The sequence below is a fragment of the Entelurus aequoreus genome, linkage group LG11 (genome assembly GCF_033978785.1).
Source record: "Entelurus aequoreus isolate RoL-2023_Sb linkage group LG11, RoL_Eaeq_v1.1, whole genome shotgun sequence".
Taxonomy (NCBI): domain Eukaryota; kingdom Metazoa; phylum Chordata; class Actinopteri; order Syngnathiformes; family Syngnathidae; genus Entelurus; species Entelurus aequoreus.
Genome location: NC_084741.1, coordinates 18,598,196 through 18,622,039, shown reverse-complemented (window position 1 = coordinate 18,622,039; position 23,844 = coordinate 18,598,196). Strand labels below are relative to the sequence as shown.

The 23,844-nt window shown below is 34.5% G+C and overlaps 1 protein-coding gene and 1 long non-coding RNA gene across 4 annotated transcripts in view; one reads left to right on the top strand and one right to left on the bottom strand.

Moving 5' to 3' along the window:
* Window positions 1-269: 269 nt before the first annotated feature.
* LOC133660598 (uncharacterized) overlaps window positions 270-23,844 on the bottom strand; it is a 45,873-nt gene continuing 22,298 nt past the window's right edge. The window contains exons 2-4 of one of the 2 annotated variants that reach the window (XR_009827838.1): window positions 9,398-9,522; window positions 3,952-4,240; window positions 270-802 (exon numbers count right to left, since the gene is read on the bottom strand). This is a non-coding gene — a long non-coding RNA (uncharacterized LOC133660598). The remainder of the gene's footprint in view (window positions 803-3,951; window positions 4,241-9,397; window positions 9,523-23,844) is intronic. The other variant, XR_009827839.1, reaches the window with a different exon arrangement.
* Window positions 559-23,250, top strand: tbx20 (T-box transcription factor 20). Of its 2 annotated transcripts, none has more exons than XM_062064150.1 (8): window positions 559-786; window positions 3,974-4,214; window positions 5,429-5,593; window positions 7,284-7,392; window positions 9,367-9,525; window positions 10,564-10,640; window positions 19,664-19,776; window positions 22,059-23,250. In XM_062064150.1, exons 1-8 carry the CDS (start codon window positions 657-659, stop codon window positions 22,355-22,357), a joined length of 1,293 nt encoding a protein of 430 aa, XP_061920134.1. In that variant the 5' UTR covers window positions 559-656; the 3' UTR covers window positions 22,358-23,250. The 2 variants fall into 2 exon arrangements, with proteins under 2 accessions (XP_061920134.1, XP_061920135.1); XM_062064151.1 differs by having other exon boundaries at window positions 10,564-10,670.

Here is a 23,844-nt window from a genome sequence, read left to right as displayed (position 1 = left end):
TGCACTAATTGTAAGTGTATCTTGTCTTTTTTTATGTTGATTTAATTAGAAAAACAAAAAAACAAAAAAAACGAAACCGATAATTTAAAAAAACGATACCGACAATTTCCGATATTACATTTTAACGCATTTATCGGCCGATAATATCGGACATCTCTAATTTTAAGAGTCAACCCCAGCTCCTTAATGGACAATACCAAGATCTTCTGGACCATGACGTCATTCCGACCCCCCCCTCCTCCTCCTCCTCTTACCCCCACGTGCCCACCTCACGCATGTCCGAGCAAGGCGGCGTTTGATTGGCTGCTGAGGTGGGACGGCGTCACGTGGAAGCCAAGTCCGCTGATTGGCGGACGTAGTGCAGTCAAAAGCAGGAGAAGTTGGAGCCCAGCTGGCTAAAGACGCGCCACCTCAGACACGCAGCGTGGAACTTTTTCTTCTTCTTCTTCTTCTTCTTGTTTCGTGGAAGAGTTCCCCCCCGCCATGCACGCGCTGTGGACTTGCTGAAGTTCCACGTCAAGCAGGAGCGCGCCTCTCCACGGGGGGCGTGGGGGGGTGATCGGCATCTTTTCTGCCAAAGTAGGAGAATATTTTTATTTATTTTTTTTTTTTTAGAACTTTTTTTTTTTTTTTTTTTTCCCTGGTTCTTCAGCGACATGGAGTACACTTCCTCCCCGAAGCCGCAGCTGTCCTCCCGGGCCAACGCCTTCTCCATCGCCGCGCTCATGTCCAGCGGGAAGCCGAGCCGGGAGAAGGAGGCCGAGGAGAGCACCATCAAGCCCCTCGGTACTAATACTTCCTTCTGCACAGTAAACATGGACAATGTATATAATATAGTTATTTTGAAGAGGGAAAATCAAACTGCCAAAGAAATTAAATGTTTTTATTTATGTATTTATTGTTTATTACTTGGTAGTAATATATATTCACAAAATTATACAATATGACATTGCCCCATTTATTTATTTATTTTTATTTATTTCAGAAATAAACACTAATTATAGTGAATGTCATAGAAGGAAAAACAATAATAAAAGGAAATGGAAAAAATAAATACTGGAAGGACAAAAAATGTATATAGATAATACATAAATAATAAACATTTGTATAATTTTATGTAAATATACAGATTGATAATTTATTGTTTAATTTGTGTACTTTATTGCTGATGGATAGAATGTAAATATGCAATATTATAATATTTTTAGTTAGTGTGATAAAGTTAGTTGATGATATCAATTTATTTCTAAGTCCAAAAACTCTTAATTTTTTATTATTAAATTACATTAGTTTGTTTTTATTGTAAAAAAAAAACCCCAACTTGCTATCAATCAGTAATATAGTTCCTAACATATACCCACCTACTCCCACAGAGACGAATAATTAGTAAATCCAGAATTAAAATGAACAACACGAACATGAATGTAACAATAAAATCATGCTGTATTCAACCTTTTTGGGGAATGTATTTATTGAGTAAATAAGAGTGTGATAAATAAAATTAGTAGATACAATCAACTTATTTTTAAGTCCAAAAACTCTTGATTCTTTATTTACTTAAATCATTAATTTGTTTTATTGTAAAAATAAATAAATAAAAAAAATAGCACTTGCTATCAATCTGTGGTATATTTTCTAACATATACCCACCTACTCCCACAGAGACAAATAATTAGTAAATCCAGAATTAAAATGAACAACACGAACATGAATGTAACAATAAAATCATGCTGTATTCAACCTTTTTGGGGAATGTATTTAGTGAGTAAATAAGAGTGTGATAAATAAAATTAGTAGATACAATCAACTTATTTTTAAGTCCAAAAACTCCTGATTCTTTATTTACTTAAATCATTAATTTGTTTTATTGTAAAAAAAAAAAAAATAGAACTTGCTATCAATCTGTGGTATATTTTCTAACATATACCCACCTACTCCCACAGAGACAAATAATTAGTAAATCCAGAATTAAAATGAACAACACGAACATGAATGTAACAATAGAATCATGCTGTATTCAATCTTTTTAGCGAATGTATTTAGTGAGTGAATAAGAGTGTGATAAATAAAATTAATAGATACAATCAACTTATTTTCAAGTCCAAAAACTGTTGATTCTTTATTTACTTAAATCATTAATTTGTTTTTTTTGAAGAAAAAAAAAACCCTTGCTATCAATCTGTAGTATAGTTCCTAACATATACCCACCTACTCCCACAGAGACAAATAATTAGTAAATCCAGAATTAAAATGAACAACACGAACATGAATGTAACAATAAAATCATGCTGTATTCGATCTTTTTAGGGAATATATTTAGTGAGTAAATAGGACTGTGAGAAATATAATTAGTAAAAAAAATCTACTTATTTCCATGTTGGAAAAACTCCTGGTTTTTGATTTATTAAATATATTAATGTTTTTTTAATGTAGGGAGAAAAAAACGAACGTTATAAATCGGTAACAAATTTCCTGACATATAATATATAAATACCTGCCTATATACTACCACAGAGAAAAATAATAACAGAAATATCATAATTCCAGGATCAAAATGAACAACAAGAACAAAATTAACATGAGTGAAAAATACAACGATCACATATATTACATCTTTTAGGGAATATATTTATTGAGTAAATAAGAGTGTGATAAATATAACTAGTCAACATAATCAAATTACTTCTAGGGTAAAAAAAAACTCTGGAATTTTTTATTTATTTGAATTATTAATTTATTTTCATTGTGGGGGAAAAAAGACCGACGTTATAATATATATATTATGCAGAATGTATAATTACCCACCTCCACCCACAGAGACAAATAACAACTGAATCACGGAATTAACATGAGAGAAAAATACAATTATTATATATTATATCTTTTTAGGGAATATATTAATTGAGTAAATCGGAGTGTGATGAATGTAATTAGTCGATGTAACAATTTTACATAATTTATTACAATTACGTAATATTATTTATTACATATATTAATTCACTTTCATTGTGGGGGGGGAAAAAAACAAAGGTATAATATATGTATTATATATTATATATAATTACCCACCTCCACCCACAGAGACAAATAACAACAGAATCACGGAATTAACATGAGAGAAAAATATTATTATAATATATTTCATACTTTTAGGGAATATATTAATTGAGTAAATCAGAGTGTGATTAATGTAATTAGTCGATGTAACAATTTTACATAATTTATTACAATTACGTAATATTATTTATTACATATATTTATTCACTTTCATTGTGGGGGGGAAAAAACAAAGGTATAATATATGTATTATATATTACATCATTTATTACAATTACATAATTGTATTCATTTCATTTATTAATTCCCTTTCATTGTGGGGAAAAAAAGGCCGAAGTTATAATATATATATAATTACCCACCTCCACCCACAGAGACAAATAACAACAGAATCATGGAATTAACAAGAGAGAATAATACAATTATTATATGTTACATCTTTTTAGGGAATATATTTATTGAGTAAATCAGAGTGTGATGAATTAGTCGATCCAACAATTATACATAATTGATTACAATTACGTAATTGAATTTATTAATTCACTTTCCTTGCGGGGAAAAAAAAGACCGAAACTATATATATATATATATATATATATATATATATATATATATATATATATATATATATATATATATATATATATATATATATATATATATATATATATATATATATATATATATATATATACATATATACATATATATATACACTGTATATATAATAACCCACCTCTACCCACAGAGACAAATAATAGCATATTTATTACAATTCTAGGATTAAAATGAACAACACAAACGCAATTACCATCAATTAATTATAAATAATCTTCAAGTATTTCTTAGCAAAGTAAGAGTGTGTAAAAAAAAAAATACAAATATTAATAATACCTGTTGTGCGTGGGTCCATCAGAACAGTTCGTGGAGAAGTCCTCCTGCAACCAGCCGCCCCTCGCCGACCTCCCGTCGTCGCTGGACGTGCACGGAGAGTTCGCGGGGAGCGTGCCCGCGGCGTGCACGGAGCCCCTCATCCCCACCAGCCCGGGCGTCCCCAGCGAGGAGATGGCCAAGATCTCCTGCAGCCTGGAGACCAAAGACCTGTGGGACAAGTTCCACGATCTGGGCACCGAGATGATCATCACCAAGTCCGGAAGGTAAGAGAACACGCAGATAAATAACGCTGTAAAAAAAAAAAAAAAAAAAAAAAAAAAGATTTTTAATGTCAAAAAAGGGCAGCTCGGTTGCCACAATTTTACTGTAAATATAACAAACTGTTTTTTGTTTTTTTTTCGTTTTACATTAATTTGGTGTGAAAACCATCATGAAATGTAATGAGCTGCCGTTTTTTTACGGAGTAACGGAGGGGTGTCAAATTTGTTTTCATCAAGGGCCTCATGACAATATTACATAATGTCCCAAGCATTTCATTATTATATTTTTTTAATGTACAAATTGATGGATAACTTGCTTGGAAAAATTAAGTGACAAGCATTTATTTGAGTATTTTTCTCAAAAATAATATTAATCACATTTTTTGTGCATAATCAGATAACGTTTAAATATTAAATGTATGTCATTGAAAGAAAAGATGACATTTTCTGTCAGAATATAAAGAACGCAAACGGATTTATTATTTATTTATGAACATATTTTTTTAAAGTGATTTGTTGTTTATTTATACATTTTAATATAATAATGTGCTACATTTAGAAATGTATTCGCATTGTGGTTCGCAAAAATAGCAATTTTTGAAGAGACAGAAAAACACTATTTTGCCAATAAAAATGTAATTTTAACGATATCAGCTCATCATATTAGCAAATGAATTTCCTAACATATTGATTTTTTTTTTTTTGCTTTATTCTCCTTATTTCCCCAGTTAGTTATTGGTTCTCTTACAATTTATATTTTGTTATAAGTTTGAATTCCTTGACATATTTTATTGATAAACATGTATGGTGCTCATTTTATGAAGTAGTGTCAACTTTTTTTCTTCTTCTTCTTCATAATAATAATAATAATAATAATAATAATAATAAACATTTATGTTGCTCATTTTATTAGGTAATGTCAACTTTTTTTCTTCATAATAGTAATAATAATAATAACAATAATAATAATAATAATAATTATTATTATTTTATAATAATATTATTATTATTATAAAATGAACTTTTTTTCTTTATAATAATAATAATTATTATTATAATAATTATAACATTATTATAAAATAATATTATAATTATATAATTATTATTATAAAGTGAGCATCATTTTTTAAAGAAGTGTCAACGTTTTTTCTTTATAATAATAATAATAATAATATAGGCTAATTATTCATAATTTAAAAAAAAAATTTTTTTTTTAGACGGATGTTCCCGACCATCCGTGTGTCGTTCTCCGGGGTGGACCAGGACTCCAAGTACATAGTCCTGATGGACATAGTCCCGGTGGACAACAAGCGCTATCGCTATGCTTATCACCGCTCATCGTGGCTGGTGGCCGGCAAGGCGGACCCCCCTCTGCCTGCCAGGTCAGTATACTTATATTGTTGTTTCCATATGCACTCTGTATTCATTATAATTACTGGAAGTCTGCTGGGACATGTGACGTTCAGTGACCATGAAAAAATATAGGAAATCACAGTACTAAACTTAGAATAATAAAATTTGCTAAATAAAGAGTCACATTACATAATGTGTAAATGTAATAAATTAGATAATATGACATTAAAATAAAATGACATTAAAATAAGAAGAGTAGTAAGACGGTAAGCAATTGAGATCATAAATGACCTCTGTTACACACACTTAAAAAATGCTGGGTTATTTTGATAACCCAAATGTGGGTTATATTTTGGAGTTATTTTTCGGAAGAGAAATCAATTTTTTGGGGGTTATAAGGGTATTATTTTAAATCAATTTCTGGGTTTTCAAAAGGATGAACCATTTTTGGGTTGTTTTTCAACGAGTAACGCATTTTTGGGCATAGACTCTTTTTTTAAATGATTAAAAAGTTACTTTTTTCTTAAAGGGAATTTTATTATGGATTAATCTCATTAACATTAGTTACAATCACACATCTTATATGCAGTAAAATGTGTAATTTTTAACTATTTTGCGCTACCCAATAGTTGAGTTGTGAATAACCCAACATTGTAGTGAGCATAACTCATCTTTTGTGTTAAATAAATCAACCCAATAGTTGGGTTATGAATCAACCAACATTGAGTTAGCATAACTCAACTTTTGGGTTAAATAATTCAACGCAACAGTTGGGTTGGAAAAAAATGTACCCAAAAATGTTGAGTTAAAATAACTCAAATAAGGGGCTAGCCTTTTTTAAACCAGCAGTTGGGTTAAAACTGGGTTATTTTTTCCAACCCCACATTTTTTAGTGCGTGGTAATAATAAAATGTATGGTAATGTTTTAAGGGGAGTTTCATTAAATGAAAGAAATGTGAAATAGTTAAATATGTTGCTTATCAATTTATATAATTAATATATACGAATTATTATCAACTTTATAACAAATGAAAATATAATAAGCATATACACAGTATACTGTATGATGTAATAATTCGTTTAAAAATAAAAACTTGATTGACCCAAAAGCTGTCAAACATCAAATTATTATTAACGTTTTTAATAAACAAGACGTTAAAATCGTAAAAGTCTGAATTTTTTGACCGTTTTAAATATATTTTGTATTCCTAAAGTAGCGAAGAGAAACATCTGCGCGCTGATTGGCCACAGAGTCGGGAGGCCCGTCAGCCAATCAGAGAAGAGCACCTGACGCCGCGCTTCCGGGTTGTGTGTCCTGCAGGTTGTACGTTGAAATAGTTAAATATTTTGCTTATCAATTTATATATGAATTATTATCAACCTGATAACAAATGAAAATATAATAAGTACATACACAGTATACTGTATGATGTAATAATTAGTTAAAAAATACAAATTAAAATAAAAAAAAATACCTAATTGAATCAAAAGCTGTCAAAAATTAAATTATTAGTAACATTTTTAATAAACAAGACGTTAAAATCGTAAAAGTCTGAATTATTTGACCGCTTTAAATATATTTTGTATTCCTAAAGTAGCGAAGTAAGAAAACGAGAAGTTGTGACATGTGCGCGCTGATTGGCCACAGAGTTGGGAGGCCCGTCAGCCAATCAGAGGCGAGCGCCTGACGCCGCGCTTCCGGGTTGTGTGTCCCTGCAGGTTGTACGTTCATCCAGACTCGCCTTTCAGCGGAGAGCAGCTGATGAAGCAAATGGTTTCCTTCGAGAAAGTCAAGCTGACCAACAACGAACTGGACCAGCATGGTCACGTGAGTCAATGTTTATTTTGACAAAATAAAATGACTATACATTTTTTTTTTAAAAATCATTTGAATTAAAAGCAAAACGTTTGGATCCAAAATTTCCAGCTGTCATATGCAGAGTGGAATAAAAGTGTTTTTTTTAGCCAGGATTTAACACCTCGATCCTAAAACATATATTTTTTTCATTTATTTAAAAAACATTGGGGAAAAGGCCCCAAAAGCGTAAACAATGTAAAGATGTGTTAAAATAATGAGTTTCAAAATAAAATATATACTAAATAAATGTGTTCAAAATAAGATAAATAAAATTTTCTGTTCAGGAAAAAATATATAAAATGATGTTTTCAAAAATAAATAAAATGATGCGTTCAGGAATGGAATATTTAAAATGATGTTTTCAAAATAAAATGGATAAAATGATGCATTCAGAAATACAATGTGTTTAGAAATGTGTGCATGAATAACACATTTAACATTATGTTTTCGAAAAGTACAATAAACACAATTACAGTATGTGTTAATGAATAAAGTACATAAAATGTGTTTAAAAAACATTTATTCAGAACTAAAATAAAAAATGATGCATTCAGAAATACAATGAACAAAATGTGTTTAAAATAAATAAATAAATGTGTTTGAAAATAAAAGACAATTATGTGTTCAGAAATAAAATGTATAGAAAAATGTGTTTTTAAAAAAAAAACATAAAATGTTGTGTGCAGGAATAAAATATAAAATTATGTTTTCGACAAGTAAAATAAATACAATTACAGTATGTATTAATGAATAAAGTACATAAAATGTGTTTAAAAAAAACCCAAAACATTTATTCACAACTAAAATAAAAAATAATGCATTCAGAAATACAATTAACAAAATGTGTTTAAAATAAATAAATAAATGTGTTTGAAAATAAAAGACAATTATGTGTTCAGAAATAAAATGTATAGAAAAATATGTTTTAAAAAAATACCTAAAATGTTGTGTACAGGAATAAAATATATAAAATTATGTTTTCCAACATGTTTTGTGTTTCAAAATAAAATAAAAGTATGCATTCAGAAATACAATTAACAAAATGTGTTTGAAAATAAAATAAAATGTGTTCAAAAATAAAATGTATAGAAAAATATGTTTTAAAAAAATACATAAAATGTTGTGTGCAGGAATAAAATAAACAAAAGTATGTTTTTCAAAAGTAAAATAAATACTATTACAGTATGCATTAATGAATAAAGTACATAAAATGTGTTTAAAAATTAAAAAACATTTATTCAAAACTAAAATAAAAAAATAATGCATCCAGAAATACAATTAACAAAATGTGTTTAAAATAAACAAATGTTATAAAACAACAAAATAAAGTTATGTCTTAAGAAATAAAATGTATAAAAAAGTATGCTTAAGAAAATACATAAAATGTTGTGTGCAGGAATAAAATATACAAAATTATGTTTTCAAAAAGTAAACCTGAATAAAATTACAGTAAAAATTAATTAATAAAGTAAATAAAATGTGTTTAAAAACAAAAATAATGTATACAAAAGTAAAATAAATAAAATTAGGTGTTGAGGAATAAAATGTATGAAATTATGTGTTTAAAACAAAATGATGTGTTCAGGAATAATATAAATAAAATGTGTTAAAAAATTAAAAAAAAGTTTAATAACTCCAAAAAAAGTATGCCGTCAAAAAATGTGTTTGAAAATAAAATACAATGGGTTCAAAATAGTTAAAATAAAATGATGAATGAAAAAAATGTGTTCAAAAATTAAAAAAAAGGATGTGTTCAAAATTAATCAAATAAAATGATGCGTCCAAAAAATAAAAATGAAATGTGTTTAAAAATAAAACCAGTAAAAGGATGTATCGCAAATAAAACTAAGAAAATGTGTTCAAAAACCAAATAAAAGGAGGTGTTTAAAGTCAGTGAAATAAAATGATGCGTTCAAGTGTCACTAAAAGATTGTACTCGCGCAGATCATCTTGAACTCCATGCACAAATACCAACCTCGTGTTCACATCATCAAGAAGAAGGAGCACACGGCCTCGCTGCTCAACTTCAAGTCCGAGGAATTCCGCACCTTCGTCTTCGTGGAGACCGTCTTCACCGCCGTCACCGCCTACCAGAACCAGCTGGTGAGTCGCACACACATGAGAATGTCGGTAATAACCAGGTTATATAATAACTCGCTACTTTTACTAGTAACAACTCATCGAATTCATTACTTCTATCTACGTTTCCGATATTTGTTTTACTCATGAAAGCGACAAACAAACTTGCCATCAAATAGGAGGGGGCAACATCACACAGCAAACAACATGTAAACACGCACTTATACACACTACATCAGTGATTGCAATCCAAACAATACCCCGAGAGGATAACACAGCCATCAAAACACACTCAATCTCTTAACTCGCGCTAAAATAGTCCGATAAAAGGGTTCAATAGAAGTCACTTCCGCTGCTAAGCCAACAAACACAGCTGAGCTAACGTGCCCGCTGACGCCACACGTCACTTGGCAACAGGCACCGCCTTTTAAATGCCCCCCCACACACACCATAAATTGATTAACGTGGACCCCGACTTAAACAAGTTGAAAAACTTATTGGGGTGTTACCATTTAGTGGTCAATTGTACGGAATGTGTACTGAACTGTGCAATCTACTAATAAAAGTCTCAATCAATCAATCAAAACACCCCGCTCTCATGAAACGTCTCTCAACTACACATGCCAGATATTTCAAGTTTTTTATTAAAGTGACACATTAATGACTTTACCTAGTAATTAATAACACTGATTAAATAGTAATTCCATTTGCAATTTAAATATATTTCTTGGTAAAGTAACGGGTAACGTTGACTTTTTTTTAAAAGTAATTTTCTGTACACTGTATGACCCGAACCCCATGGCCTCCCCTAAACAACACATTGGCCTGTTAGCATACTAGCCTGTTAGCTCTGTATTATATACAAACGCTTCTCAACGCGGAGTCTCGACTTTTAAGTCACGTGTGTCCAAAACTTTACAAAAAATATTTTTTTGTGTGTTTCAAAACACACAAACATCAGCACAAAGTAGTCCTAAAAATAGGCGTGTGTGTTACCCAAAATGAACCGCTTCTTGCATATTCCATTGTGTTGATTTGTGTGTTTGTGTGCGTTTGTGTTAGATCACCAAGCTGAAGATTGACAGCAATCCTTTCGCCAAAGGGTTCCGGGATTCGTCGCGGCTGACCGACATGGAGAGGTACAAAGAATTCTGGGACCTGCAGTGTGTGTGTTTATTTTTTGGCGTGTGTGTGTGTGTTTGCATTTGAATGTGTGTGTTTGCGTGCTTTTAACAGATTTTGTGTTTACTTATTTCTTTCTACGCCTTGTTTTCCTCCCTGGCGGATAATGAAATAGTGTGTTGGGTTATAGCGTGTGTGTGTGTGTGTGTGTTTGTGTTTGTGTGTGTGTGTGTGTGCTCTTGTACTTCTACCCTTCTTGAGACAACAAGGAAAAGTAGCTTCCATATGAGGAGGTGTGCACAAGTTAGGACATAAATCATGGTCCCAATACGGAAAGCCATTGCATCTAATAGAGAGCCAAATACTAGAGTCCGTGAACATTGCTCCAAAGTCAGGATTTTTTTGTTGATTTAAAGTGCATACAAAAGTAAACATTGACAGGTGCAAAGGCAGCAATATATGATAAAACAAGACGGCAGCTAAAGAAGGACGTCCCTATTCATCCCCGAAAAATCCCGCCAGGTGAGCAACTTATTTTACGACTTCCGGTGCTGACGTAAGACAACCCGCGTCCCATATGTGACCATAGGATGAACAAATACACTACAGTACTAAGACTATAGTGGCTACTAACAGTTAGCTTCTACAGCTGTGTTGCCCAAAGTGCGGCACAGGGGCCATCTGTGGTCCGTGACTCCTTTGTCATCGGCCTTAAGCACATTACAAAACACAAAAAAATAAGAGATCTCATTTGCACCCCTGGTGGTGAAATCTATCAAAATGAGGGTGGTCCCAAAAAGGAGGGATTTTTCAAATTGACTGTGTGTCGGTTTTAAAAGTGCTTCCTCTCTGGTCAACATATGAAATAACATGTGTGAGTAAGAAATTGAAATGCGCCCCCTTTGGCCAAAATTAATTTAAAAAAAATATGTATATAGAGACTTACTGTAATAACTTGAAGTAAATAAAAAAACAAAAAAATAAATTTAAAAAAATTAACTAAAAGCAGTCTTTTTCTCACAATGTGTGAACTTTTTTTAAAAAATAAAATTGGGAACAATTTCTCATATTCTTTCTGTTTCTGTAATATTGCAATATTTTTTTGTAAAATTATTACTTTTTCGTGTAAAATTATGAATTTTTAATGCAAAATGGTGACATTTGTCATATAAAATGCAGATTTGTATCACAATACTGTATAATGCATATGTTCCTTGACTGCACTTAAATGTAGAATATATGTAGAATATATTTATATTAGTTATATATTATATATATTATATTATTATTTATTATTATTGTCTATTGTGAGCAAACTGTGGTGCTGAATTCCCCCCAGGGATCAATAAAGTACTTTCTATTCGATTCTAATATTGCCAATTTTTTTGTTGTTCTTGTAAAATAGTGACAAGTAAAATTCAGATGATTATTATAACATTTTACAGTTTTCTTATAAAATTGTGACTTTTGTGGAGTAAAATTCCCACTTTTATCATAATATTGCACAAATGTTCCGTTTTTCTTGTAACATTTTGACTTGCGTTGAGTAAAATGACGACTTTTATTATAATACTGCAAAAATTCAGAGTTTTTCTTGTGAAATTCCAACTAATTTTTCACAACAAACTTTTTTATATTTGCATAGTATGTATATATTATTAATGTTGTAAATACACATCTTTATATATCTAGGGAGGGAGGCATTTTTGGGAGGTCTCAGGAAGGTAAGAAATACAAGAATGTGTGTGTGTGTGTGTGTGTGTGTGTTCTTGTATTTCTACCCTTCTTGAGACACCAACAAGGAAAAGTAGCTTCCATATGAGGAGGAGTGAACAAGTTAGGACATAAATCATGGTCCCAATACAGAAAACCATTGCATCTAATAGAGAATGTCTCATTTGCACCCCTGGTGGTGAAATCTATCAACATGAGGGTGGTCCCAAAAAGGAGGGAGTTTTCAAATTGACTGTGTGTCGCTTTTAAAAGTGCTCCCCCTCTGGTCAACATATGTAATAATAAGTGTGTGTAAGAAATTGAAATGCGCCCCCTTTGGTCAAAATTAGTTTAAAAAATAAATAAATAAATAAATATAAATAAATCAAATATATATATATAGAGAGAGACATACTGTAATAACTTGAAGTAAAATTCCAATTATTATTATAATATTGCCAACATTTTGCAGTTTTCTTATAAAATTTTGATTTTTGTCGAATAAAATTACGACTCTTTTCTTGTAAAATTGCGACTGTTATTGAGTAAAATTCCAACTTTTATCATAATATTGTACAAATGTTCCGTTTTTCTTGTAACATTTCGACTTGCGTTGAGTAAAATGACGACTTTTATTATAATACTGCCAAACTTCAAAGTTTTTCAAGTGAAATTGTGACCTTTTCCCTGTGAAATCCCAACTCATTTTTCACAACAAGCTTTTTCATATGTGCATAGTATGTATATATATTATTAATGTTGTAAATACACATCTTTATATATCTAGAAAGGCTGGTCCAAAAGAGGGAGGGATTTTCCCTCAGGTCTCAAGAAGGTAAAGCACTCAGCACCAAGGGTTGGAATTGGGGGTTAAATCACCAAAAATTATTCCCGGGTGCGGCCACCGCTGCCGCTCACTGCTCCCCTCACCTCCCGGGGGGATGGAACAAGGGAATGGGTCAAATGCAGAGGACAAATTTCACCACACCTAGTGTGTGTGTGTGACTATCATTGGTACTTTAACTTAACAAATACAAGAATCTGTGCGTGCGCACACACACACACACACACACACACACACACACACACACACACACACACACACACACACACACACACACACACACACACACACACACACACACACACACACACACACACACACACACACACACACACACACACACACACAGAGAGAGACAGATTCTCATCATTCCTGATTACCGCACTAAAGCCAAAATCAAACCAACTGCTCGTTTCCTTCAATCCTGCATCGTGAAGCGCGCACACACACACACACATACACACACACACACATACACACACACACACACACTGTTTGAAGGCTGTGAATTAGACCCGATCAATCGATCTTTGGGGAGCAGCACAAATCACATTAGTCTGGAGTCGCCTGCTGCACTCAAACACACTTTAATCCAATTGGCTGCACTGAGTGATTGAAGCCAACAGGCCCCGCCCACCCGCTCCCACGCCTGCAGTGCATTGTGGGACTTAGTGTACCAAAGGGGTGGGACAGTGACACACACACACACATTTGGTCTGCTGACAGATATTGCACTTTCCTAACCTGATTGGGGGGGCTAATGTGGACCATGGCTGTCATGATGCTGAACACATGCCTCACACACACACACACACACACACACGCACACACACACACACACAATTTGTGTCACTGTGTTTTGACAAGACTCAAATGAGATAATGCACTCCGGGGGGGATCAAAATAAAATAATGCAACAGGAAGTCTAAAAGTGCTTCAATCAGCATAAATGAGATGAAAAGCAACGTAAACAAACAATGTTGATACACTTGCACAATACTAGTATAGCACCGCGATACTCAATAATCACATTCGGTTCTATACCGCCTCTAAAAAGTACCGGTCATTGCTACTTAAGGAGCAGAGGAGCATGTTCGGCAGTGCACAATCACAGAGTACTTACAAGCGGACACAGTGTGTAGACAGAAAAAGGAGAACGGACGCATTTTGGCTTAAAAACTAACGATAATGGTGAAGTTACGACACTGAAACGCCCTCAGGTGGAGGTGCTTTAAGTCCAGCCGCAGTCTGCAGTGTTGTAGCTACTTCTAAATCACTAATCCTCGTCTCCATGGCGACAAATAAAGTACGTTTCTTACAAGTGTCATCCCTGCAGGACCAGGAATAGCTAAACATGCTTCACTACACACCGTAGCTCACCGGCGTCACAATGTAAACAAACGCCATTGGTGGATCTATACCTGACATCCACTGTAATGATACCAAGTACAGTGTTAGGATCCGCTGCTCGGATCACAGTTTGTTTACTTTTTAGTGTCACGTGTGTTTTCAGCACCTTGTTTTTGTTTCTGTTGCCATGACGGCAGATTGTGCTCACCTGCCTCTGGTTAGCGTTCGGGACGCGCACCTGTTGCCCGAGCGCTAATCAGAGGGCTATTTAGTCTTCGCCCGGGCCTCACTCGGCCTGGCTTGCTAGTTTGCTTTTATGCAACAGCTAACGACTTCTTCGATTCCTGCTAGCTTTCATGCTATATTATTTTGCTTGCTAGCTCCCATGCTAGTCCCTTTGTTTTTGTCTTTTGTGCTATGTACACGTCTTTGGTTTTTTCCCCTGCTATGATTTATTTGCTTAAATAAATCATTTTCCTACCTGCACGCTGTGTCCGAAGCCGTCTGCATCTCTGGGAGAACACCTCGCACCACGATGCGACCAGGTCGTTACATACAGGAGCGTATCTAGTCGATACTACTATGATTACTTCAATATTTTTTAGCATCACATCTTTTTTTCCTTTTTAAAATGTATATTATGTTTATAAAGTCAGGAAATATGTCCCTGGACACATGAGGACTTTGAATATGACCAATGTATGATCCTGTAACTACTTGGTATCGGACTGATACCTAAATTTGTGGTATCATCCAAAACTAATGTAAAGTATCCAAACAACAGAAGAATAAGTGATTCTTACATTTGAACAGAAGTGTAGATAGAACATGTTAAAAGAGAAAGTAAGCAGATATTAACAGTAAATGAACAAGTAGATTAATAATACATTTTCTACCGCTTGTCCTTAATAATGTTGACAAAATAATAGGTGTATAAATGACACAATATGTTACTGCATATGTCAGCAGACTAAATTAGGAGCCTTTGTTTGTTTACTTACTACTAAAAGAGGAGTTGTCTAGTATGTTCACTATTTTATTTAAGGACAAACTTGCAATAAGAAACATATGTTTAATGTACCCTAAGATTTTTTGTTCAAATAAAGCCAATAATGAATTTTTTTGTGGTCCCCTTTATTTAGAAAAGTACAGAAATGCATTTTGGTACAGGTAACTTTCATTATTTTTAAAAAAATAATAAATTTTTAAAATACGTATTTAGCGAACAAGCTTTTCTAACCTGTTTTGAAAATGTTTCATTGTGTGAATGTGCTCTACTTTCCACATTTTTCACCCGATTCAAACTGTTCCAACTTCAAACTGTTCAGCCTATTCAGGAATCGCAGGCTTTCTCTTGAAAAATTCCCAGATTTCCCAGAATTCCAGATTTTTCCCATTCAAAATGAATGGGCCATTTTTCAATCTTTTCACCATTTCCACATTTTTCAACCCATTCAAACCATTCCACCTTCAACATATTCCACTCATCTTGGACATTAATTTTTCTAAACTCAAAAAAATTCCAGGAATTCCCAGAATTCCCGTTTTTTTCAAACCCTTTTTTTCTGGCGACTACTCCTTCCACATTTTTCAACCCACTTCACCCGTTCCAGCGTCCAAACATTCCTCTTAATCAGGACAAACAACAAAGTTGTTTTTTGAACTGCAAAAAAATCCCGGTTTTCCCAAAATTCCAGGAATTCCCTAATACCATTTCTCAATTAAAAATATTACTACTTCAACATTTCTCGGCCGATTTAAAATATCCCAACACCATCCATTTCAACTCATTCAGGCCATTCAAGTTTTTTGTTTTTTTACCATTTTCAAAAAAATTCCCGCTTTCTCCGAAATTCCCAAATTTTTGGGAAATTCCCATTGAAATCAATGGGACATTCTTCACATTTCCACAACTCCCACATTTTCCACCCGATTCAAACCGTTCCAACTTCAAACTGTTCAGCCTATTCGGGAATCGCAGGCTTTCCCTTGAAAAATTCCAAAGATTTCCAGGTTTTTCCCATTCAAAATGAATTGGCCATTTTTCAAACTTTTCACCATTTCCACATTTTTCAACCCATTCGAACCATTCCACCTTCAACATATTCCACTTGTTTTGGACATTCATTTTTCTAAATTCCCCAAAATTCCAGGAATTCCAAGAATTCCTGTTTTTTCAAACCCTTTTTTCTGGCGACTACTCCTCCCACATTTTTCAACCCACTTCAACCGTTCCACCGTCCAATCATTCCTCTTAATCAGGACAAACAACAAAGTTGTTTTTCGAACTGCAAAAAAATCAGGGTTTTCCAGGAATTCCCTAATACCATTTCTCAATAAAAATGTTACTACTTCAACATTTCTCGGCCGATTTGAAAAATTCCAACACCAATCATTTTAACTCATTCAGACCATTTAAGTTTTTTTTAGTTTTTTTTACCATTTTCAAAAAAATTCCCGCTTTTCCCGAAATTCCCAAATTTTTGGGAAATTCCCATTGAAATCAATGGGACATTCTTCAAAATTCCACAACTCCCACATTTTTCACCCGATTCAAACCATTCCAACTTCAAACTGTTCAGCCTATTCGGGAATTGCAGGCTTTCTCTTGAAAAATTAGAAAACATTCCCAGATTTCCCAGATTTTTCTCATTCAAAATGAATGGGCCATTTTTCAAACTTTTCACCATTTCCACATTTTTCAACCCATTCAAACCATTCCACCTTCCACATATTCCACTCACCTCGGACATTCATTTTTCTAAATTCAAAAAAATTCCAGGAATTCACGTTTTTTCAAACCCTTTTTTCTGGCGACTACTCCTCCCACATTTTTCAACCCACTTCAACCGTTCCACCGTCAAATCATTCCTCTTAATCAGGACAAACAACAAAATTGTTTTTCGAACTGCAAAAAATTCCCGGTTTTCCCGAAATTCCCTAATACCATTTCTCAATTAAAAATGTTACTACTTCAACATTTCTCGGCCGATTTGAAAAATTCTAACACCAATCATTTCAACTCATTCAGACCATTCAAGTTTTTTTGTTTTTTTTACCATTTTCAAAAAAATTCCCGCTTTCCCCGAAATTCCCAAATTTTTGGGAAATTCCCATTGAAATCAATGGGACATTCTTCACATTTCCACAACTCCCACATTTTTTACCCGATTCAAACTGTTCCAACTTCAAATTGTTCAGCCTATTCGGGAATTGCAGGCTTTCTCTTGAAAAATTAAAAACATTCCCAGATTTCCAGATTTTTCCCATTCAAAATGAATTGGCCATTTTTCAAACTTTTCACAATTTCCACATTTTTCAACCCATTCAAACCATTCCACCTTCAACATATTCCACTCATCTTGGACATTCATTTTTCTAAACTCAAAAAAATTCCAGGAATTCCCAGAATTCCCGTTTTTTCAAACCCTTTTTTCTGGCGACTACTCCTCCCACATTTTTCAACCCACTTCAATCGTTCCAGCGTCCAAACATTCCTCTTAATCAGGACAAACAACAAAGTTGTTTTTCAAACTGTAAAAAAATCCCGGTTTTCCCAAAATTCCAGGAATTCCCTAATACCATTTCTCAATTAAAAATGTTACTACTTCAACATTTCTCGGCCGATTTGAAAAATTCCAACACCATCCATTTCAACTCATTCAGACCATTCACGTTTGTTTGTTTTTACCATTTTCCAAAAAATTCCCGCTTTTCCCGAAATTCCCATTGAAATCAATGGTTCCAACTTCAAAATATTCAGCCTGTTTGGGAATTGTGTGCTGTACTTCAACAATTCTTAAAAAAAAAAAAAAAATTCCAGGATTTCAGTTCAATTTCAGCATTCACACGCAATTCCTTCAGGAGTTGCCTCATCTAGTTATAATAGCTACACCAAATAATACTTTCTGAATGGAATCGTCACCCACACCCCTCGTACAAATGTCCTCATATTTTACTGCTTAAGCTGCATTATTGTAGTAAACATCAAAAGACAACGTCATGTTATTTCACCGAGAAACACATTTGAACATTTAGGTGCCAACATATTCCATGTGGCCAAAATGTTTTGCTCGTTTAGGTTGGTAGGTAGAAATTACCTTTTAGTCCTTTGAAACTATAAATATGTTCACATTTTCTTCAGGAATAGAAGTTGTAAATATTTATCATTAATTAATAAAAAGATTGAAAGAAGACTTTCAACCAATAAAAATAATCAAGAAGAATAACTACTCAAAAATACACTTTGGGAACATTGGCACCCCCTGGTGGACGTATGGAGCAATGACACGTCGGCTGTCAAAAGCCAATAAGAGTTTATTGATAATTACTAGGGATGTCCGACAATGGCTTTTTGCCGATATTCCGATATTGTCCAACTCTTTAATTACCGATACCGATATCAATCGATACCAATATATACAGTCGTGGAATTAACATATTATTATGCCTAATTTAGACAACTAGGTATGGTGAAGATAAGGTCTTTTTTAAAACAAATTAATACAATAAAATAAGATAAATACATTAAAAACATTTACTTGAATAAATAATAAAGTAAAAAAATATAAAAACAGTTACATAGAAAGTAGTCATTAATGAAAATGAGTAAAATTAACTGTTGAAGGTTAGTACTATTAGTGGACCAGCAGCACGCACAATCATGTGTGCTTACGGACTGTATTCCTTGCAGACTGTATTGATATATATTGATATATAATGTAGGAACCAGAATATTAATAACAGAAAGAAACAACCAATGGGGGGAGGGAGGTTTTTTGGGTTGGTGCACTAATTGTAAGTGTATCTTGTGTTTTTTATGTTGATTTAATAAAAAAAACAAAAACAAAAATTAAAAAAAAAAAATAACGATACCGATAAAAAAAAAAAAACGATACCGATAATTTATCGGACATCTCTAATAATTACAGTAGAAAATGTGGTAAAGTGGTTTATATGCAGGTGTGCTAATACAACTATCAACATAATAATAGTAATAGAGCAGTACAATACATGATTATGTGATTGTAAAAGTATTAGGAACAATTTATAATACTCAAGATGAAGATGAACGTGTTGGAAAAAAAACAAGGAGATTTATTTCCGGGTGTTTCTCTTGGACTCGTGCTGCAGGGAAAGTGTTGAGAACCTCATCCACAAGCACTCGTACGCCCGCTCGCCCATCAGGACCTACGCCGGCGAGGACGACGGCCTGGGAGACGACGGTCACACGCCTCATGGCAGAGGTGAGCCTTCTGGGTGTGACGAGGATGAAGATGAAGATAGTCATGTGATGTTTGTGAAGATGATGATGGTGGTGGTGGTGGTGGGAAGGATGGTGATGAGGAGAATGGTGATGATGAGGATGACGAGGTCGAGGGTGGTGAGGGTGAAGATGATGAAGATGGTGAGAATAATGAAGATGAAGCTAGGGATGTGAGGTTGATGATGATGATGGTGAAGATGAAGATGATGAGGATGGTGATCTGAGGTTGATGTGAGGAGAATGAAGATGATGGCGAGGATGAGTGCAACGATGATCTTATGATGAAGATGATGATAGTGGTAGTGAGGATGTGACGATGGTGATGATGAAGATGATAATGATAAAGATGAATATGTTTAGGATGATGAAAGATTATTATGATACAGAAGATGAATATGTTTAGAATGAAGATCATGATGAAGATGACTATGTTTAGGATGATGATGAAGAAGATGAATATGTTTAGGATGATGATGAAGATGATGATGATGAAGAATATGAATATGTTTAGGATGATGATGAAGAAAATGAATAAGTTTAGGATGATGATGATGATTATGTTTAGGATAACGATAAAGAAGATGATGATGATGAAGATGATTATGTTTAGGATGATGAAGATGATGATTGTTTAGAATGATGATGATGAAGAAGATGAATACATTTAGGATGATGATGATGATGATCATGATTATGTTTAGAATGATGATAATAAAGAAGATGATAATGAAGAAGATGAATATGTTTAGGATGATGATGAAGATAATTAGGTTTAGGATGATGATGATGAAGAAGATGAATATGTTTAGGATGATGATGATGAAGATAATTATGTTTAGGATGATGATGATGAAGAAGATGAATATGTTTAGGATGATGATTAAGAAAATTAATAAGTTTAGGATGATGATGATGATTATGTTTAGGATAATGATAAAGATGATTATGTTTAGGATGATGATTATGTTTAGGATGATGATTATGTTTAGAATGATGATGATGAAGATGAATACATTTAGGATGATGACGATGATGATTATGTTTAGGATGATGATAATAAAGAAGATGATGAAGAAGATGAATATGTTTAGGATGATGATGATGAAGATGAATATGTTTAGGAGGATAATGATTATGTTTAGGATAATGATGAAGAAGATGTATATGTTTAAATATGATGAGGAAGATGTTTAGGATGATGATGATGATGATGATGATGAAGAAGAATACGTTTAGAATGATGATGATTATGTTTAGGATAATGATGATGAAGAAGATGAATATGTTTAGGATGATGAAGATGATTATGTTTAGGATGATGATGATTATTATGTTTAGGATGATGATAAAGAAGATGCACATGTTTAAATATGATGATGAAGATGATGAATATGTTTAGGATGATGATGATGAAGAAGATGAATATGTTTAGGATGATGATGATTATGTTTAGGTTGATGATGAAGAAGAAGATGATGATGAAGAAGATGAATATGTTTAGGATGATGATGATAGTGATAGTAAGCATGTGACGATGGTGATGATGATGCAGAAGATGACTATGTTTAGGATGATGATGCTGAGAAGATGAATATGATGATGATCATGATTATGTTTAGGATGATGATCAAGTAGATGAATATATTTAGAATGATGATGATGAAGATGATGATAGTGAGGATGTGACGATGGTAATGACAATGATGAAGATGAATATGTTTAGGATGATGATGATAGTGAAGAAGATGAATATGTTTAGGATGATGATGAAGAAGATGAATATGTTTAGGATGATGATGAAGATGACAATGATGAAGATGATTATATTTAGGATGATGTTGATGATGAAGATGACTATGTTTAGGATGATGATGATGATGAAGATGATTATGCTTAGGATGATGATGATGATTATGTTTAGGATGATGATGATCATGTTGACAATGATGAAGATGATTATGTTTAGGATGATGATGATGATTATGTTTAGGATGATGATGATCATGTTGACAATGATGACGATGATTATGTTTAGGATGATGATGACAATGATGAAGATGATTATGTTTAGGATGATGATGAAGAAGATTAATATGTTTATGATGATGATGACAATGATGAAGAGGAGTATGTTCAGGATGACAATGATGGATGATTATGTTTAGGATGATGATGAAGATGATGACAATGATAAAGAGGATTATGTTTAGGATGTTAGTGATGATGATGAAGATGATGACATCATGCGTCATGTGACAACAGGTTCAGCGTTCAGCGCGTCAGACAATCTGTCTCTGAGTTCCTGGGTCGCCGGCACCACTTCGGGCTTCTCTGGCTTCCAGCACGCCCCCCAGTCCTTGTCCGCCTCCCTGCCACACCCCATCCAGGGCTCCCTGCCGCCCTACGGCCGCCTGGGCCTGCCCCTCACCCCCATGCAGGGCAGCGGGCCGTCCTTCCCGTCCTTCCACATGCCTCGCTACCATCACTACTTCCAGCAGGGACCCTACGCCGCCATCCAGGGCCTACGCCACTCCTCCACCGTCATGACGCCCTTCGTATGACTCCGCCCCCTCACGCCGTCCCCGTGTAAATATTCACACAAAAGACACTTGAAGCAACGTCCTGACAAAATATCGGCGAAGTTGACTGCCGACGGCGGTCGTCTTTCCTGACGGCCGACTGGACCTCGAACCTCAAACGCATCGTTGACTCACACGATGTCAACACTTTGCCAAAGCGAGGAGACGACGCTTTGCCGCCTTTTGGACAAATTCTTCAACGACACAGGAAGTGAAGGCGTACAAAGATGGCGGTGCGGCATTCGCTCGCTATAAAGAGCTAAACAAACATTAGCATGCATGCTAACGGAAGTAGAAAAGCTCAAAATCCATTCATCCATCTATCCATCTTCTTCCGCTTATCCGAGGTCGGGTCGCGGGGGCAGCAGCCTAAGCAGAGAAGCCCAGACTTCCCTCTCCCCAGCCACTTCGTCCAGCTCTTCCCGGGGGATCCCGAGGCCAACCGGGAGACATAGTCTACCCAACGTGTCCTGGGTCTTCCCCGTGGCCTCCTACCGGTCGGACGTGCCCTAAACACCTCCCTAGGGAGGCGTTCGGGTGGCATCCTGACCAGATGCCTGAACCACCTCATCTGACTCCTCTCCATGTGGCTTTACTCTGAGTTCCTCCCGAATGACAGAGCTTCTCACCCTATCTCTAAGGGAGAGCCCCGCCACCCGGCGGAGGAAACTCATTTCGGCCGCTTGTACCCGTGATCTTGTCCTTTCGGTCATAACCCAAAGCTCATGACCATAGGTGAGGATGGGAACGTAGATCGACCGGTAAATTGAGAGCTTTGCCTTCCGGCTCAGCTCCTTCTTCACCACAACGGATCGATACAGCGTCCGCATTACTGAAGACGCCGCACCGATCCGCCTGTCGATCTCACGATCCACTCTTCCCTCACTCGTGAACAAGACTCCGAGGTACTTGAACTCCTCAAAATCCTTTTTTTTTTTTTACGTTGATGCTTCAAAACAACAAACTTAGCTTCCTGCCCGGTTAGCATTTTTGCTAGCGGTAGCTCAAGCAAACAGGCCAAACTCTTCATCGTTTACAATTAGCTGGTTTAGCGAGTTAATTCTAACGTCACATAGAAAAAGAAGGATGCCGTGTAGCATGTTGGAGAATTAGCTCACAATGAGAGAAGTTTCCGGTCATTTTGTCCGTTGTTGCGTCTGCCCAGTATTCCCTCTCAGGGAATTAAAGTCACTGGTCAATCCCAAGTTCTTTCAGATAACATATATGCAGAGTAAGAAGGACCATCAAGACAGAATAGGAATATTATCAAGTTTTACTGAAGCTTCAGGAGACCAGCCCACACCAATACACTCACACCGGCTTCTCGAATTGGTCTAACATTCAAACGGAAGAGACAACTTCTTGCATACGAAGAAAGCCCCCACCCTCTCCAGAAAGGAATACAGGCTCATTGTTCTACTACAGATAAGATATAAGGGAGTACTCCAACTCCTACATTGCAAGCCTTC